The 19972-nt window shown below is 39.0% G+C and overlaps 1 protein-coding gene across 1 annotated transcript in view; it reads right to left on the bottom strand.

Annotated features, from left to right (window-relative positions):
* Positions 1-884: 884 nt before the first annotated feature.
* The window catches only part of CXCL12 (C-X-C motif chemokine ligand 12), a 76064-nt gene continuing 56976 nt past the window's right edge, over positions 885-19972 (bottom strand). Inside the window, exon 4 of the mRNA XM_086921859.1 lies at positions 885-3145. Within this exon, the coding sequence (XP_086777985.1) occupies positions 3130-3145 (16 nt within the window). The 3' untranslated portion in view covers positions 885-3129. The remainder of the gene's footprint in view (positions 3146-19972) is intronic.

The raw sequence follows: 19972 nt of genomic DNA, 5'->3' as shown, positions 1-19972 counted from the left end.
GACACAAAATGCAGAATATTGCTCTAGGTGTGATGTCCAGTGACTACAAAAGTAGTATTAATTTGTGGTCCTTCTTTAACGTGTCGGCAATCTTTCATTCTCTGCGTGTGGCAGGTACACATTTTAATTAATATATATATATATAATCAAACCAGTCTTCCAGCACTACTGCCCTGTTCATGGTCACTAGAGATTCGAACTAGAGATGTCCTAGGTGTGGCAGCCCACATCTGGATTCACATACATTTTTGTAATGATATCTTTATTTGTCTTGTTTTTGAAGTACAGGAACACCTGGCCATGAAATAAGGAGTCAGAGATGGACGTTCTTACTTTCAAATGGTGCATTTCCCACAGACAATGGTCAACGAAAGGCCAGTAAGGCTGGAGAAGAGCTGATGAATTGCTAGGCTGAGGAGCTCTACTAACATCACACTGGGTCCTGTCTACCTCAAGCAGATGATGACAGTTCTCAATCAGGGGTACAATAATCCATTCCATTGAGAAAGGATGGTGAGCTTTAGTCAGGAACGTTGCACCTGCTCAATAACACAACCGGGTACCGCTTCAGCCTCCCCTATGCAAGAATCAGAGTCAAGGCCAGACTTTGGATTGCTGCTATCTATCAGTTCTTATTTTCAAACTCCTTTAGGCTAATTGAAATGGTCTACAGTCCAAAACCTGAGTATGCAATCGAATGCTGGGTTTGAGAACTTAGTTGGGCCAGCATCACTTCATAGTCGGCTCAATATCTTTAACTTCTGTCATTAAAAACAAACTTCCTGAGAAAAGAATGTCCCTGTACTGATTTAAATACAGCCAATATATAGGAGAGGGATGTCTGAAGCTGCCTAAGTACAGAAAAGTTATCTAGAAATTTTGAAAAGGATTTTTTTTCCCGTAGAAAGCCTACTACATCATGACTGGGAATGCCACCTGATCTGCTGTAAGCATAACCTTGAGGCAGTAGGTGCAGCCATGTTTTTGTACATTGACCGCCCCTTAAGCCATGCTGTCAAGATCATCATGCTAGATACTTGTTAAACCCTCCACTGCCTACCACTTTAGAGAGACCCAAATTGCCTATGTTGCAAAGAACCTCAACATCCACTATGCGGAAAAACCTTCACAATACTGTCCATTGCTTGCCATTGTGTCAAACCTCTACTACTAGCAGGTCTTGAAAGACCTCCATAAACATCAGCTCAAGGATTTCCACTACAGTCACACTGCAAAGACCTATACCGAGCAACACGGTGAAAAGATCTCTACTGTTGTCACATCTCAAATACCTCAACTGTCCTCATGATGCAAGACTTCCACTGCTAGCCACCCTGAAAACCTTCATTTCTTACTTCTTTCCTTCACCCCTCCCTTCTTCCCTTCCTTCTTTCAACTAATCTTTACTTCCATCCTTCCCAGTAAAGAGAAGAGAAAACAACCACAGGGCACACCGAACTATGGAGGACAGCCCAGGGCACTCCCAACAGAAGAAAGAAGACACAAGCAATAGAAATTCATGTGTAGAATATATAGGATCAGAAGTAGAGATTATTCCAATGTACGTACGAAAGAAATGATTACAAGCCAGTGCTGATGAGATATATTAAATTATAATGAGAAATAAATGATATAGAGATTTTATTCCAGGAAATACTTGGAATCAACAAAAACAGCCATTGTTCCAATGTTTGACTGGACACTTTCTGTTGGGGGGGGGGGGGGGGAAGTGATTTGATGCGTAGTGTTAGTTTGGTCGGGGAGTGTAGTGTAGTGTGTAGAGAAATTTAAGTGCTTTTGCATGCTGTTTAAATCTACTGTTGTGCTATGTGTACATAAGTGGGGCAAGGCAGAAAGAGATGCATATTGCATGTTTTGCACACTTTTCTGTCATACCCTTACATTCTTATTTCATTTTCATTTGACTACATAAGTTTCTGTATTTTCTTGCACTTGACCATAACTTCATTTCGGCCCTGAAACTTTTGCTAAATTTCAGTTTTGTTATCATTTAACTGTCTGGTGGTTGAATGGTAACAGGGGAATATTTTACCAGCATACCACACAAAGTTAAGGTCACAAATACAAAGATCCACGTGTCTCAGAGCAACATTTAATCACGTTATTCCCCAAGAAAACATTCTTTAATGTATTTTTTAATAAAATCCCCAGTGTTTTCCCTTGTCCCTATGTCTACGTCTGGGTTGTATCATTTGGCTCTGCAGATGATTACATTTATTAATTGTATGGATGAGCACTGTTGTCCTCACCTATAACTCTACTTTTAACTTTTTTTTAGGGGAACGATTGGAGAAGTTTTGTATGCAGATTCGTTGATGGTCCAGTGCCCCTTGTTACACAGATTATGCAAAAAACAATTGACCTAATCAATTAACAATGAAAAAATCGAAGTGTAAAACTGTGGACACTGCAGAGCTCAAAGGGAATCCGAAAGTACCACTGTCCTTTCAATGGCACAAATTACAATGTGGATCTCAATATTATATTTTCAGAGACACCATTATTGTTTGGATAGGACCATGATCCCTGTCGGAGGAATAATTATTTATCCTTTGGAAGATACCATACTATTGTCCTTAAAATGGGATTGTTCTTCTTTGGGAAGCATATTTGTCTAGCGGAGCAGTCCATATTCTCTTTGAAAGGCATTGCTATTTTTTGTAAGGCACAATTATTCTTTGGAAAGCTTAATAGCCTTTGTAAGATATCAATAAACTCTGGAGGGGTCTATATCCATTCCATTATCCTTTGTAGTGAATCATCATTTGCAGTGGATATCCGCAAAATGTAGTGTGCAAGGACTGAATACAGAAAAATCCACTTCTCCGAGAGCTCAGACAAGGGCCCAGTAAGCCCTTTGCATCCCATTGTTTTTGCCCTCTTATCCAAAATGAAGATTGCAGTCCTTTTCACCTGAGTGAAGATGAGCAGCTCCGGCCTTGATGACCTCTAACACAAACATTAAGAGTGAATGCAAAGCCATATTGTGTAAAGAAAGCCTGTTATGGAGCGGTGGAAAAGCCGTGGGCTGCTGGGTGAAGGTGGGATACGTGGGTGTGCTGGGATCCTGTAGGAAGAATCCTGAGCATTGGACAGGCACTTCCTCTCCTACATCTTCGCCTTCCTGTTGGACAAAGAACAAAAAGGGATATTCAATAAAAATCTTTTCATCGACTGACTTCTCAGCGTCGACCAATTCAGCTTGTGGCACACAAACAAAAGCAGTGTTGGTGCAGCTCAAGCGGTAAAAATACATGTCTCTTTCACTTTTATTGTACCAAATGTGGGATAAGTTTTGATACAATTATGACGGTTGTATGAATTAAACATATTATTCCAAATAATCTAGCACATTTCTAAAGGATTTTAAATACTTTTTAAATAATATGAACAAATTTGAAATAATTTTACAAATATTTCATAGAATTCTGCATACTTTTGAATAACTGTGCACAACTTTAAAACAATCCTGAATAATTTAAAATAATTGTACACGTCTACGAATAGTTATTTTTGCTTTTTAATAACTCATAAACATTTTCAAAAGAGTTAGGCAGTTTTACAAACTAACTCTGAAAGCTTTTTTAAGTGAACATTTGCCTTTCCTACAATATATTTCAACAATTTTAAATTATATTCACAATAGTGAATACCTTAGCTTTAATTACTGAAACGCAAAATGCAAAGCCAAACACTACCCTTTGGGAAAATGTCAAACATTTTCACTAAAAACTGTTTATTTTAATGAACAGTGAAGATTTTCTGGCAACCTATGACCTTGGATGGCTGAATACTTTCAGAAAGTAGACTGTCAGTGCTTAATTTGTCAGTGGATTGTTATTGGTGATTTTGGTACTGCAATTTATTTTGCTGCTATTTGACTTTTATCATAATGTGTATTTTGCAGATGAAATTAAGCACTATTTACAGTTGTTTGTACCTGTAATGTGGCTACATGCCATCTCCACAGAAGATGATTTACACATATTTTAAAAAGAAATTATGCTTGCATCAATATGACACACACATTCAATATTCCTGATTAGTTTTGTGATGTAGCTGATTAGAGAGGACTCTATAGTTAATATGTATTACACGTGCTGCATCATCTCCTATTTTGTTGGAAGCATAGTGGAATATATAAGAAGTATTTAAATACTCTTGTTCTAAAAACTGATCTGATAAGGTTTCTTGCCTATACTTATAGGGTGAAATTACTTTATTCACACCTTGGCAGAAAGTAAACATGTTTCAAACAGAAATGCTTTTTGAAAGTCAATGAGAAAATGGCTTTTAATACAAACGTGAAGAAGGAACTACAAACAAATTAAGGTTGTTAAGGTGGCTGGAAACCCCCTACTAATACCTAAGTGAATTTAGAGATTGGGGATTATGTTATTTTTCCAGTATCCCTTTATTGATTTTCGTTACAATAAACCAGGCAAGAAAGCAGAGAAGTGGGGTTAGACACACAATTGTGCACATTACAAATATCCGATTGCTGGATGTCCCTTAAGGTATGCAAATGTCCAAAGAGTCATGTGACATGGTTGCAATTGGCTTGTAAAAAGTATGGAGGTTCACTCACAATTTGCATATATTTAAGAAGTATCAATTGGGAGATAGAGGTAACTAAACCAAGGAAGAGGGCAAAATGTTATAAGCGCTACCACTCTTCCTGAGATTGGGGATTATGTTAAATGAAGAAAACTTAGTACTAATTCTAAGTAAATCAACTGTCAATTTACTGGTCAAATAGAAGTTCTAGATAAATTGTTAGTTTTTTTTTTTTCAAATGTATTACAAAGCAATAATGCATTCAAAGTATAGGTTTTGACAGTAATAATAATATTAAAAACACATGCCTCAATTTAGTTCCATGAAGCATGGGAAACTGGCTCTTTGGGAACATCGCCAGGAGCAACCACTTTGGTGACAACAAATATAGCACTATAGAGAATTATGACTAAACTCCATACATTAAGGGTGGCAGTGAGTTGTCATCTATTCAGTTAAAAGACTGCATGGGCTTGCATATTTTAAATAAAGGGAATATTAAAATATGCAGCTGTATACACTGAATAGAAATTGAGAAAACCATGAATTTAGCAGGCAGCTTGGGAAGTTCAAGAATTAAGCACACTAGAGGTTTAGCCTTGCTGTGCCTAGTCTTTGTGAAGGTCCCCTAACAAACGAGGGATGACATGAAAAATTCTGCTTAGTTAAAAAAAAAAGTTTTTTGTTATGTTGTTAGGCTACTACAGAATGGGATTCAAACTTTGGCTGTCCATGATTTGTTAGAGATCGCCAATTTCTGAATGGATAGTGTCTAACAATGTATAACATGATGATATTCATATATGAACAATTGATCAAAAACACTTACATCAAATAGGAATGTATTTAATCAAAATAATTTCTAGTTTATATAGAACTAGTCAACCAAGAGCTGTGTTTACAATAGAAGTCAGACCACTTTTCTAATGTAATGCTGTCCAACTCAGGAACACACATTCCTTTTTTTTTTTTGTTAATGCTTTGTTAGGAACAACATGCTCTACACAGGTTGTTTCAGTACGAGGGAGAAAAGATGGGCACGGAGCAGACAACAGTGACATAAAATGTTGGCACAGATGTCACTGTGCATCAAGTTCTAATTTCTATGAAAGTAAAGGCTTGAGGCAAGAGCATTGTTTAGATTCTTCTAATGGCTTACTAAGGTCTTGTTGTATCAGCATTAGACAAATGTTTGTTTTATGGCTGAGTGATTCCAGCGTCCGTTTCTCCTTAGTGGTTCTGTTAAAAGCATTGCTCCTCATTCCATAGTAAATCTTCTTGGTGCTTTTCTTCCCTCTGTTATCCAGTTGTCACTTTTAAAGTTGAATTTCCAGTTCTTGTTGGCGATTCGGGTTGGTGTCCCCTACTTTTAGAGCTCTTGGTGCCCATAGCTTGCAGTCTGTTTTTGAAACGTGTACCAGTTCAGTCATCCAGTCTAGTAGCTGTGTGTTAAATGTGTAGGATATGTGTGCAGTTTGAAGAATTCCCTATGCTACCTCAATACCTCTCCCGAATCTAAAACCGGAGGAAAATCTTTACGAAGTTACAACAATTCCAACATTTTTCTGGATTTCCTAATCACAACTTCAGAAGCACATAAACAAATATTATCAATGTAGATCTCGTTTTTACTGGCTCGTCCTATCTGGCTATGTAATTGCCACCTTCACACCGCACAAAGGATTTAATATTCCATGTGTGTCTTCTGAGAATCGACGATTTTGTTTTCACCCACCCAGTATAAAGAGCAACACTACTAACTCAAGCAAATGAGGTCAAAGCATATGCCCATTTTTTCCGGAAATTTTGAAGTGTGCATCATTAATAGAATTTCTACCACTATACTCCATTAATAACTTCACAGATGCAAATAAAAACCACTCAGACGTTCACCACAAATAGCCCAATGTGGAAAGATAGGCACGTAAAAAGTTTAAAGTACTCAAATCACCAGATGCCTGAATCTTTACTTTTAGAATGACTACTTTGCCAGATTGCAACAACAAAGTTAAGTTGACTAGGACAAACAAAACACTATTTGAGCCCATACCTTAAACCAATTCCATGATTCAAAATCTTAGAAGTATTTTAGAGTATGTTACCCATTTCATTTGTCCACATGCCTAGTTCAATGTTTAACTGAATCAGTAAGGAAGTTGGTTCCAACCTAGCATTTCCACCTGAATGTGTTTTCAATATCACTTACATTTTCAGTAGAACACCTGGAAAGATTTCACAGTGGGAAGTCTGCATAGGATAGATATAGGCACATGGGAAATGGAGTCTATTGTGAACATGCACTTTTTTTTCTCTGCAGGGAAATATGTTTCAGTCATTGGCTGGATTAAACTTCCAACCATTTTCAGCGATTGGCTGTAGTACATTTCTGACCATTTCCAAGGTGGTAAAGGTTCAGATCAGAGTTTGTAAATTCCCACAAACATGCACGTTTGTGGCATTTCCAAACCTATAAAGCTAACTACACTTTGTAACAGTCCCTTCCAATCCTTTGCTTGAGATTTACTACTGCAGATGTATCTACACTTGTGGCAAATAAATCAACATTAGTGAACAGCTGAAGGTATGGTTGTGAATTGGGCCCATAGTCTACACATACAAATAGGATGTTGAGTACATTTTAAGATTTCTCAAACACTGAACCATTTTCTGTCTCAGGTTCTAACATTTCAAGTTGAGATTTTTAATTTCTTTTTTCTATTTTTGGCATCATAACCTTTTCTGGAGGGTTGTGCTGTGTGTATTACTCTTCCATAAGAATACTCTATCCCTGAGCTCCCCTTTCACTTTTTTAACTTAGCCTCTTAACAACAGTTGTGATTCCCACCCATTCTCCTATCATGACCTGTAGTTTTACGAGCTATATTCCTTTGACAACTGTTGCTTTTTATGGTGCTCACTGCTTTTGGGAACTGGAATCTCACTATCACTGCATCTTGTCTGGATTCCGACATACATAGTCGCAAAAATGTTATATGAAATTAATCTTAACTGTAGATCTGAACACATTCTGGGAATAGCTGTCTATCTCTGTTTCTAAATTTGCTTCCCAGTCTCTCGGAATGTTTACTTAAGTGGCTTATGTTGTACATATAGTCTGGAGCCTTTGATGTTAGAAAATTAATTTCCAAGCGACCCCGTGGCAAGAGATTGTACTATTCTACACCAATCATTTATACCACTGTATATTTCCTATTAAAAATATTTAACATATGGATATCTTATGCCAATTGTCATGTTTTCCTCCCAGATGTTCCTCTAAGATGTTGCCATTTAAAAAGAGCCTTACATCACATAATAGTGAGAAGACCAAAATACTCACAACTGTTGTCAATGAAGACTTGCACCCTCTGTCCCCAATCTGCATTGTTCATTAGACGTGGTTAAAATATATATCACTTTTTTCACATGCAACACGTCTTCCTTTTCATATCTCCCTAAAATCCCTCCACAAATCAGCAGGAGCATCACAGACTCCCTCACTTAACGCTCAGGGGCATTAAAAAGGAAACTGGGAAGGCACAGTGCCACATACAACCAGCTTGTAGTGGTGACAGCCACACTGATAATCCATTTGACAAGCTCTCAGAAACCTAAGAGATATTTTACCTGGGCCCAAAGTCAGAAAGGTAAATGTGAGACATCAAATAGAAAAACAAGCACACAAATCTGAGTATGACATTATATCATATGTACACATAAATGTTCCGGATCTGATCATAATAGGGTCTATTCAGGAGGAAAAACATAAAGTGCTCTTTGCGTTATTTTCCAGTTCACAAACATTTCCAGAAGTATATTAGGAAAACTGAGCAGACATAGGTTTCCATGGAATAGCATGTGACATTTCACAGCTGCCATTCCCTCTGTACGGAGTTCTACATAGTGTACACCTCAGCACAGAATGAAAAGAACCTCCTGCGGAAGTGCAATTGTTTTTTACTCCAGAGGTAAAACATTTTTCCCATGGAAAATGCTCTTTCTGTAATTTCCCATTAAATCCGGGGGAGGCGTGGGGGGGTAGGCATTTCCTTTTCCCATCCAGAAGGAGGTAGTTACTCCAGCAATATATCTCTGGCTGTTTCCAGGGTGGGAGGAATATATATATATATATATATATATATATATATATATATATATATATATATATATATATATATATATATATATATATATATATATATATATATATATATATATATATATATATATATATATATATATATATATATATATATATATATATATATATATATAACTATATATATATATATATATATATATATAACTATATATATATATATGTATATATATATATTCCTCCCAAGCGTGACCAAGCCGTAATGGCGAAACGCGTCGTGGAACTTTGTTCATCTGCCGAATAAACCTTTTGTACACTGCAGCTCTGGGTGTCCCGTTTTTCATCAATATTCTTGGTGAGTTGCGAAGCGAATATATATATATATATATATATATATATATATATATATATATATATATATATATATATATATTCCAAGGGAAACCATGCCTTGGAAAATCCAATATCCTTTGAGTAGGAGTAATCCTTTGAGTGGAATTTACTAAACCAAATTTTTCTGTGCTTGTGGAAAAATCTAAAGAAATAAATGTATTTACGCTATTAATTAATTGCCATGCTTCCTGTAAGTAAACCAAACATGGATAAATGTAGCTTCAAAAACTACGTAATTGCAGCGCTTCGAAAATAGTAACCATTCTGCTGAGTATTTACCTCAACATCAACAGCTTATTGCATGACTTACGGTTTTTCAAAAGTCTTTAAATGAGAAAACTGTTTACAAATATCTGATAGATGTGGGACCTCCCATCAGGCCCAGCCTTTCCACCAGTAACATTCAATTTTCAATTCCAACCACCAGCCTCTATTGTCAACTAATGTGACAATAAACTTCAAATTACAAAATGAAACAGAGACAAAAAGAAATCAGATACGTTGTGGTTTCTTGAGAGCTCAGAACAGGTGAAAACTGTTACTGTTGAGCCACAAAAATGGCCAGGCAAAATAAGACTCTGGCAGGCTGGCAACTTGGTAAAGGTCTATACCATAATAGTTGCTCAGCTCAAACATTTAGGAGTTACATTCCACTTACAGAGCACCTTCATACCTCAAATAAGTCAACTTAAATAAAAGTACATCCCTTAAAATGTGCTTCCTAAATTTGATTTGCTACCACTTACTTACTCTTGCATTCTCTGTGGTTGTAGCCTAAAACTACTACCAGGTCAACAGTTTAACAACTTTTCAGAAATACTGATCAGCAAATTCAAAGTTGTGCACTGTGGACTCCACTTGAACAGAAAGTATCAGATCCTCAAAACTACAAGGTTTTCCATGGCTGCAGTCAGCCGTTAATCTCAGTTCAGTTACCTCTGAAAGTGCGACAACCTCACACACCTCCAAAAGGCCGTTGAAAGACATCATATGCAGTGTAAGAGACTGCATCCTCCTACTAAAATACAGAAGGCTCTGTCATAGGGTCTGATTACGAATTTTGTGGACAGGTTATTCTATCACAAAGGTGACGGATATCCCGTCCGCAGTATTATGCGTTAAATTAAATCCAATGGAATATAATGGAACAAGTAATATGGCAAACAAGTTATCCATCATGTTTGTGATGTAGTAACCCGTCCGCCAAACTCATAATCAGGCTGATAGTGGATGTACATTGGCAGCTGAAGACACAGTGAATTCAAACATGTCTATCCCAGTTCTTCAACGCATAAAACCTCATCCACTTCCAGAAAGAAAGAAAATGTAACATCTCATGCTGAGACCTCTGTGTGACCCACAACCCCTGAACATTCCTCATGCAAATCCAAGGAGTGTTATAACAATATGTTATTCCAGATCATGGTCCAAATTATCTGCCTACCTATCCCTGCACGCCAAAGGCACAATGATGCTAAGTGGGATAAGCTAAATCCTATATTACTCATTTTAAATTCACTTTAGCTGCACAATTCCATAGTTCACTAGGAAGCTTGTGAAGCCATTCAGGAATGCCAATCCAGTAGCCTTCTTGTGATCTGATAGGTATTCCTTTTCCTGAATATGCCTTCTAAATTACGTATTTCCCTTTTACTATAGCTTTCGGTTGTGGCTTTTCAAAGAACTGCTGAATCAATCTTTATATGCCACTCATCATATATTGATCACTTTGTGTGTCTTGCGTTGTACAGACTCCTTTAATCAAAGCCAATGTAGTCAATAATTTCCTGAAGCTGCTGTATATCCACCTTTCAGTCAAACCACCCTTTTTTTATTTGCTGCTTCTATCTGTTTCAAACTGAAGACCATGTAACATAGATGTTTGTATCATGCTAATGGTGGAATTATGTTTTCTTTCCTAACCCAAAGAAAAATAAACAGCCTGCTTTAATAAAATGTTCTGTGCATTCAATAAAAATGTTCGGAAGATGAAGCATGTCATCAAAAATAGTGGCTAATTGTTACTTTTCATTGCATTTGTTTGGGCTTTAAACCAAGATTCCATCTGTCATAGTATTTGTTGTCTTCTTTTCAGAACAATTGATCGCAAATAATTCTGCATATTTTTTAAAACCAAAATCTGTGCGCGGCTGAAATTAATCATTTAAACTTCTGAAAGCATATTTTTTTCAAATCTTAGTCATTTGCTTTTAATGAAATAATTTAGCTTGTTGAAAAATGATTCCTTGTGCATGGTACATATGGTTGAGCATCTTTTTCAACTGAATTGCATCCTCTTTTAAAAAGAACGCTATACAGTTTATACAACCGTTCTTCATCGCCTGTAAATAATCAGGAACTATTTCTAAACAATAGGTAGCTTCAAAAACACTTTCTAAAAGATTTCTGCACACTTTCCTAAAAAGAAAAATGAATGTGGTCCTTTATAAATATCTTACAAACATGTATGTTCAGATCAAAAAAAGACGTTTATTTAGGCCATGGTGATTTGAACATACAGTATTAAAATAACATACATATTAAAAAGGGAATCCATCTAGTCATAACAATGTAAACTTTTTTTCTTGATTAGTAATTAAAACCCGTCTGTTATACATGCCACATCTGAAAAATCAATACAAAATGAGAAGTTCATGGCTTTCCATCGACTCAATACACCATATTTCATTAAAACTGGCATTAGAATCCTCCGTCATTCCATCATAAAAAAACAGGAGTCCAATAAAATGGGAGTACTCATTTGTCTTCAACCTACATTTGCAAACACCACAATTCTCTTTTATACACGTTGCCTTCTCTGCACAAGAATAAAATGGATTAAGACCAATTCTTAATAGTACCTGCTTCAAATCAGGGTTAGCCAAAGATGATAAGTAAGTATTTAAGAAATTATATTGCCATGAATCCCATAACTGGGATGTAGATTTCTTCTGTAAAAATATACTTTAAATCCCATGCTCTAGTATTTGCTTCCATTTATAATTAGATTTCATTTTTGGGGATTTTTTATAGGTATTGAAATAATGGGAGTATCGACAGAGATATGAACATCTGTATTTAACAGATTCGGTCTTAAACCAGTAGGCCATTTTAGCTTTCTTCTTAGAATCTCATCTCTACCATATGATCCAACCGTGTCATATCCTGATCCTAAAAGTCTATTCCAGAATCTCAGTGTGACCCTCTTAGAGAGCCAAAACCACAAGGTCAAAGCAGTCTCCAACCTTATCACTTGACAAATAGCAGATTTAGGCAAATTCAATACTCTTTTCAAACATTCGCTTTCTATATTTTCCTAGTTTTGAATACCACTCAAAATAGAATTTCGGTTCCATGTGAAAATTTATTTGGACCATTGCCTTAAATGCAGTTAACACCGGGCGAAGAGCAGGCGCACTGTACACCTTCCTAAAATTACATACCCCCATTATTGTCGGCAGGGCCTTCACCTTTACCATTTGACAGCAGATTTTCCATCTTAGGTTAGTTGAGAAATGCAAACCAGGATCAAACGTGTTTTATTTATACAATTACTAATGAATGCATCAATTTTCTCTGGAGACCTATTTGTGCTCTGTCCATAATTACTAACTCATCAGCATAAAGCAGACAAGATGTATGTAGACCTCCCATCGAAGGAGAATAGAATGTAGACCCCCCCAAAAAATCATAGGCAAACCCAACAAATAATGTTGAGCAGGCACGGCCCGTGCCGGGCGTTATACTGGGGCGGTGACGTCAGGCAGGGGAGGATCAGGGTGGGGGGGGGGTTGTAAAATGCGGGATATGGACCATTAGAGGTAAGTACCGGAAAAAAAAAATTGTTGCCCACGCTGCATCACATTTGGAGATGCAGCGTGGGCAACGAAATTCGGTTTTTTTTTCGGTACTTACCTCTAATGGTCCATATCCCGCATTTTACAACCCCCCACTCTAACCCTCCCCTGCCTGACGTCACCGCCCCCGTATAACGCCCGGCACGGGCCGTGCCTGATGTTGAGACCAACGCACAGCCCTGTCATAGGCCATTCCTGATCTCAATCTTTTCTAAGAAACTGACATCCTTATCCAATTCAACTCTTGCCAGATCCCGTTGTGGAGTTCCTTCAAGATGCCTAGCCAGTCTCTGGGGGTTCCGAGCTTCTCTAAGTTAGTCCACAGTCTCTCCCAATTTACTAGGTCAAAAGCTACCCGTAAGTCTATAAAGCAACAAAATACATTCCCCTTCCTGTCAGTTGACCATAGACTGAAACAATGGTTCATCGTAGAATGCCCTTCCTTAAACCCTCCCTCCTCAGTGGGCATTAAGGCTTTCTCATCACCTCATTCCTTTAATCTTTTGAAGACAAACTTTCCATAATCTATCACCCCATATCCATCAAACCTATTAATCTACAGCTCCTTGGGTCTATGGCCAGTTCTTGGGGTCTGAGGTCATAATTTTAAAATATGTTCTGACTACCTCTCAGTGCCTTTGAAAAATGTTTTCCATTTTCCTAAAAAATTATGCACAATAAACAATGTTTGCATGTGAATTCTATACATCTTAAAAAATAATAGAACAGTACTCTGAAATAACTTTATGCTTTTTAAAATTAATAAGTATTTTCTAGAGATCACTTAAATAATTGTCTGCGTGATTACATAAAGTACATGAGAGTTCTAAACAAGAAAAAGCGTTTAACAGCACTGACCGCAATTTGTAAAAATATAATTTCATAATACTTTTCCACTGAATTCTTCTAGTCACATTTCAAACATACCTTTTGTGCCCTCTTCACAAGAATCCTTAAAATCCATCAGAGTACTCTTCTTTTTTTTAACATTTTTAGGATTAAACGGAGTACTTTATGGAATAATTGTTATACATTTTATATTTTTAAATAATTGTGCACACTTTTCAACCAATAATGCACAGCTGTAAATATTTTCAAACACTTTTTGAAACTTTCGAGTGTCAATGGAAGAAGAACAAGTTTTAAAAAATAATTTAGCAACTTGCTTTTAATTGCTAACCGAATTTTGCAACAGTAGCTCCTTAAATGCCATCTAGTTCTTGTGACATTTTGGGGTGTTCCTTTAGGTATCAATGAGTTGCGGGTATTCCTTTTCTGAAATTTTTGGTTCCTTGGACAAACTCCAATTATTCTATAAATAAATATGCATCGGTCAGAAGCACAGAATTTCAGCAAAGTTGTCAAATATTGGTACATTTGAGATGATAGGGAATGTGGGGGTAATTCCTAGATTTATGAACATCAAAAAGAAATTACTAGGCCTTTTCTAATTAAGCATATGAATCACCAGCAGTCATGATGCCACATATACACACAGATAGTCCTTTACCGCATACATTTTTGCTTTTTTTAGAAGCATATACCTTCAGATTTTTCAAAACAGCATCCGCTTGAACTGATGTACATTTAATTTCCCTATTTCTGCCAAAATAGAATCGGGCTTGGAAATCGCACCATTGTTGCATGTGTTTCCCCACACCCAACCCCATGGGTGACTGAGCTTCACTACCCAGGAACATGACATTTGTAAAGAGGTCTGAGTACTCTCCCAACATAAGAGGCAGCATGGACAGCCTTCAGGGGCAGCTTCCGAAGAGTGTTTATTTGTTTGTGTAATCCTGGGATTTGAGGGAGTGACAGGTGTGAGCTCATATTAGCTTCACAAAATCACCCCCGGAAGCGGAAACTCCTAAATGCCACTAATTGCTGCTTTTGAGAGCTTGTGCCATTGTTTCTCGAATCCAACTAAAACAAACAGATACTTTTGGACTTTTATATGAAAGGACATGTCACCACTTTTTTGTCTTTCCATGTTAGGCAATTTTTTTCAATTGCTTGTGCCATGTGAGTTACACATGGATGGCAGAACATAAAGCTTACCCAAGGTTTAAGACAATATATCTATTAAAGGGTGTGTCTAAACATCTGTAAGTTGCATGTTTGTCAAAACCTACAGGATACTAGGGATCTGGATCCTGGGAGGTTCTAGACTTGAGATTTTTGCAAAGGGCAAAACAAAGGGTCAGTCGATACTCCCTTCCTGTGCAGGCTGACACTACAGGGTTCAACAAGCCGGGATGAGGTCTTCATCCTGGAAATGCAGCATGTGGTTGGACCATCGGAGCCCCACAGTGATGCTTTTCCTTTCTGGGTGGGGGGTTCTGATTTTTTTAAGCAGTGCGCTTCACCCTTTGAGGAGCATAGAGTTAAACAACCCGCTCCTCATCCTGTGAGCAGTGCTGAGCAGGCGTAACAGCGGCACATACACTTTGTGGCGAGGAGTTGGGCAAACAACATTGCTTCTCATCCCGTGAGCGGTAGAATGTTGGCCAACATTTCCCCGTTCTTGAGTAGGACAAACAAAACACGGCTTCTCATCCTGTGAGTATTACATGATGAGACAAAGACGTCCTGTCACAGCAAAGCCCCTCTTGGTTCAATAAAAGTGACAGGGCACTTGGGTTCACTGGAGCGGTATCTCGATCCTTACGTCCTCTCTGGCATCTCCTATACCTTTTCACTCGCCGGACCTAGACCAGTCTCCACTGTCGAATTAAAAGACAGAGGAAGAGATTTACAAAAAAGTCTCGCAACACAGTGCAGCCCCCCACGAGGCTGCGTTGCGCGTCAGGGAGGGAGCAGGAGAGAGCCATATCTTCAAAGATATGGCGCTCGCCTCCCCTTTATCTAGCGCCGACACGGATTTCAGTGGACGTGCGCCATGCACACACCATAGCGCCATATCGCTAGGGTCTGTTCATGGGTCTACCATAGCATTTGAACAGGAAGGGTACCCTTTTTTGTACAAATTGCTATGCCTGGACACAAAGGAAAGCATTTCCCACTTTGTATGCATGCTGCACAGTGCAGCATGTATGCAAAGTCGGAAAAGCACGAGGAAATGAAAGTATTTCTCCTGTTAGCACCTCCTTTGAAGGGGCGTTAACTTTTGGTGCAAAACCAGGTCTACAAATCTTTGTAAATATGCCTTTGCATCAAAACTCATGGGTGGTTGCATGGGAATGACCATGTTCCACCCATGTAATGCGCTGGAAAGTAAATAGCTTTTGTGATGCTAACCCAGCGAAAACTGTTTGTAAATCTCCCCCGGGGTGTTGTGGATAGTTTTAAACTTTCCCCACGGCATGAAAGAGACAACCAGTCGGTACATGGTATAAGAGCAAAGGGACAGTCTACATAACAATCCAATGTTAGAAAGAGGAGACAACCCTCAACAAGAAGTCTCTTGGAGGCAAAGACAAACATGCTGTTCTGAGTATGAACCCACACGACCAGCAGGACTCCTTCTGGGAGTCTAAGAGGGCTAAACCAATTAAACACAAGAGGGTCCCTGTGAAGCGAATATCAAGGGGGAAAAAACAGGGAAAAACAACCAAATATACCATATTCCCATCAGAGCTGACCCACAGAAAAAATAACACCCTACTATAGAAATATGTAAAAAGGTTTTTTTGTATTTTATTTTCTAAAAATGTTCATCTATGGCGCATTTGTGTTGTTCAAAGTGTCAATGATGGTTATAATTGTTAAGTATTGTCTTTGTGAAATTGTTTCTGTTTGATGATTATTTTTTTCTGTGTGGTTGTTGCTTATGTATATATATATATATATATATATATATATATATATATATATATATATATATATATATATATATATATATATATATATATATATATATATATATATGTGTGTGTGTGTGTGTGTGTCATTTTGTTTTCTGTTGTTGAGACATGTACCTTGACTAAGTAGTCTGCTTCGTCTATGCCTGAGACTCCTCTGTATTAATGAAAGTTGGGTCACATTGAATCAAATGTTTGTGTATTTATTGAAATATTAGATGATATCAATTGAATGAAATAGATTAACATTTTTGGAAAATAAAATACACAATTTTTTTAAAACATATTTCTATAGTAGGGTGTTATTTTTTCCGTGGGTCATCTCTGATATGAATATGTTATAAGGGGTTTAGTGCTGTATAGTCTAAGTGGGCTAGACACACACACAAGACCACAAGCACATACACACCCCACACCTCCAGGTGCATCACACATACATACACCGCAGTGCAAACTCTTTAAGCATACATGTACATTGTGCCCCACACCCCTCACTGCACATAACCGACCATGCACTAATCCTGAGACAGTGTGCACAGTACACCCACGCACAAACATGCACACAACCCACACACATCACTTTGACACAAACATACACAACACACATATATACACTGAGACGTGCACACCTCACATATGCACAAACATATTCACCCACACACACCGAGTTATAAACACAGACATCCAACACAATGGATCACGCACTTCGCTACTTACATACACACACCGTACATGTGTGTTGATTCGTTCCTGGCTCTCTCTCGCCTTGTCTTGCAGGATGTCTGGGCTCACTGGGTCCTCAGTGAGTGCCAATATCCCAAACTGAGGCTCTGGCAGCTACATCCTGGGAACTTCAGAGAAGACACACATGTGCATTGCAGATGGATGTCAACCGCAATTATGTATTTTATTTGTTTCTCTAACGTAGTGTAACGTTAAGCTTCCAAAGACACACTCAATTGTAAAATCAATAAAACACCCTCAACCATACGCTGACTCGCTCTCATGGTCCTCCCCTTCCCAACCCTCCCTTGTATCTCAATGTATGAAGTGAGCGCCCGCCAGTGACAACTTTAATTCACATGATGTTTAATTCCCATCCTGGTAACCAAGCTTCCCACATCCAGGTGCAGGACTCTGCCTGTCAGCCTCCAGCGACCCCACCTGGCTGACCCTTTCCCGCCAGATGCCACTGATCTGCCCAGTTCCCTTAAGCAACCAATCAACAAGCCCCACCCTGTGCAGGTCATAGGTGGCCCTATCCAATGGCGCAATCTCCCCGGAGAACCAAAGGCCAATGTGTTACATGCCTCCCTTCAGCGATCCACCTACAAAAACTCTTAAGTCAGGCATTTATGCAAAACGTTGGTGTAAAGCCTTTGATCGTACATTTTTGTCTTTCATTCTCAAAGGACTGAGAATTGGGGGGCCTTATTTATCAGCTCCTTGAGACACCATTGCGTCATTTTTAACATGGGAAAAGTGACGTACCGGGTGGCGCAAGGGGCTTGTAAATAAGCCCATGGGTCTATAGAGAGGTGGGTCACGCAGCTCCTACAGGCTGAACTCGGGTCTGCACGGGGGATTTGTCGACGCATTGCTCCACACAAAGATGGTGGAACCGGGCCAGGCTCCTCAGAAAAGGAAAAGATAATGGACAAAACGTGTTGGGGGGTGCAGTTTGGAGACTGAGAGGGTCCCCGGCAGGTGTGCATTTAATCTTTCTCTTGGCACACGTCCCAAAGCTGCAGCCGTGAACCAAACAAAGGAAACGTGTGTGCGCGCACGCATACACACAACATTGCGCACACGTACACACACACATGTACACACACACACACACACACGTACACACAAATCACACAAACACACACTTAAACACACACACGTACACACGCGCACACACACACATAAAGACACACACCTACACACATAAACACACGTACACACACAAACACACACACACAGGGCACGCCAAAGAATCGACGAGTACCTTCATTTCAGTTTTTTTTTAAATGCCAGTCACAGGGGGCAGCTGAGCTGTTGTCACTCCAAGCACAGTCATTCTCGTCAGTCCCACACCGTGGCTGTTAGAAGGCGTGTGCCTCTTCAGGCCTGCTACAAACTCATCAGAGCTGTGCCTTTTGTAGCCCCAAGGCAAGGGAGGCACAGCTGTTTCCAGATAGGCCTTAAGTGCGGCCACCTTTGCATCCGTTTTATTGGTTCATAAAAGTGGAATTGTTGTCCACACTTCCAGCCATTAGGGACTCGTCTTGCTCCAGGTCACCCCGAGAGGATCTTATTTTATCAGCCTCCCTAATACAGCGCCACAAGAGGCTACCTGAGACTGCGGGCGCTTTTACTGCACACACTTTGGGCCTGCTGGAAGGGCAGCTGGCCACGGAGCCTGCAGGGCGACGGAGAGGGGCAGCCTCCTAATCTTGCCCCTTGCTAAATTGATTGCTGTTTTGTTCCTAAAGGGCATCTGTAGGTGGAGACGGGCCCCCTCGTTTTATTGCCCCCATACCATCAGGGGGGAGGGATGTAGCCACTGGGGGTCAGCAGAGAGAGCAGAGGAAAGTAAATCAATGCGTCAAAATGAACATAAAACACAGGCCTGGCCGGAAAGTTCCAGAGGCAGGGTCGGACTGGACTACAGGGCACTCAGGCAGTGACCAGTGGGCTGGTCTGACAGATTAGTGTATGGGTCGTTTTTTTTTTCAACAGTTGTTGGCCGGTTTGATGGACAGGTGGGTCTGTTTTTACAGTTGATTGTCCTGATATTTTCACTTTTTTAGCTATCTACTTCGTTAATAGGGGCCACTAATATTTTGGTGCATGATTTTTTTTTGTCCCAGTCCGACACTGACTGGAGGAAATTTGGGCTGGTGCTCTAGTAAGTCTAGTCAAGGATTTAGAACTTCATAAAAAAGTGTGTGGTTATCACAACTTACTTTATCTCTCTGTGCCTCAATTCATAAATGTGTGTACTGTAAATAAATCAAAATACAGTACATTGTGATGTCTGGCACAGTCCCAATTACATCCTTCCATGTTCCTGCCCATTACTCCCAGCTAAAGAGCCTTTTTACCTTTAAGGCTCTCAGGTATGGCATAAAATATTCTATATAAAGTGTGTCGGTGCTCCCTGGAGCTCTGACTATTCTCTGTCAAGTGCCAACCTACAGAAAAAAAGTGAATGGAGGCGATGCAAGAAAGGA

This window comes from Lissotriton vulgaris, chromosome 5 (genome assembly GCF_964263255.1).
Source record: "Lissotriton vulgaris chromosome 5, aLisVul1.2, whole genome shotgun sequence".
In the NCBI taxonomy this organism is placed as follows: domain Eukaryota; kingdom Metazoa; phylum Chordata; class Amphibia; order Caudata; family Salamandridae; genus Lissotriton; species Lissotriton vulgaris.
The sequence above is the reverse complement of the archived record's forward strand: the minus strand, read 5'-3'. Positions and strand labels throughout refer to the sequence as shown.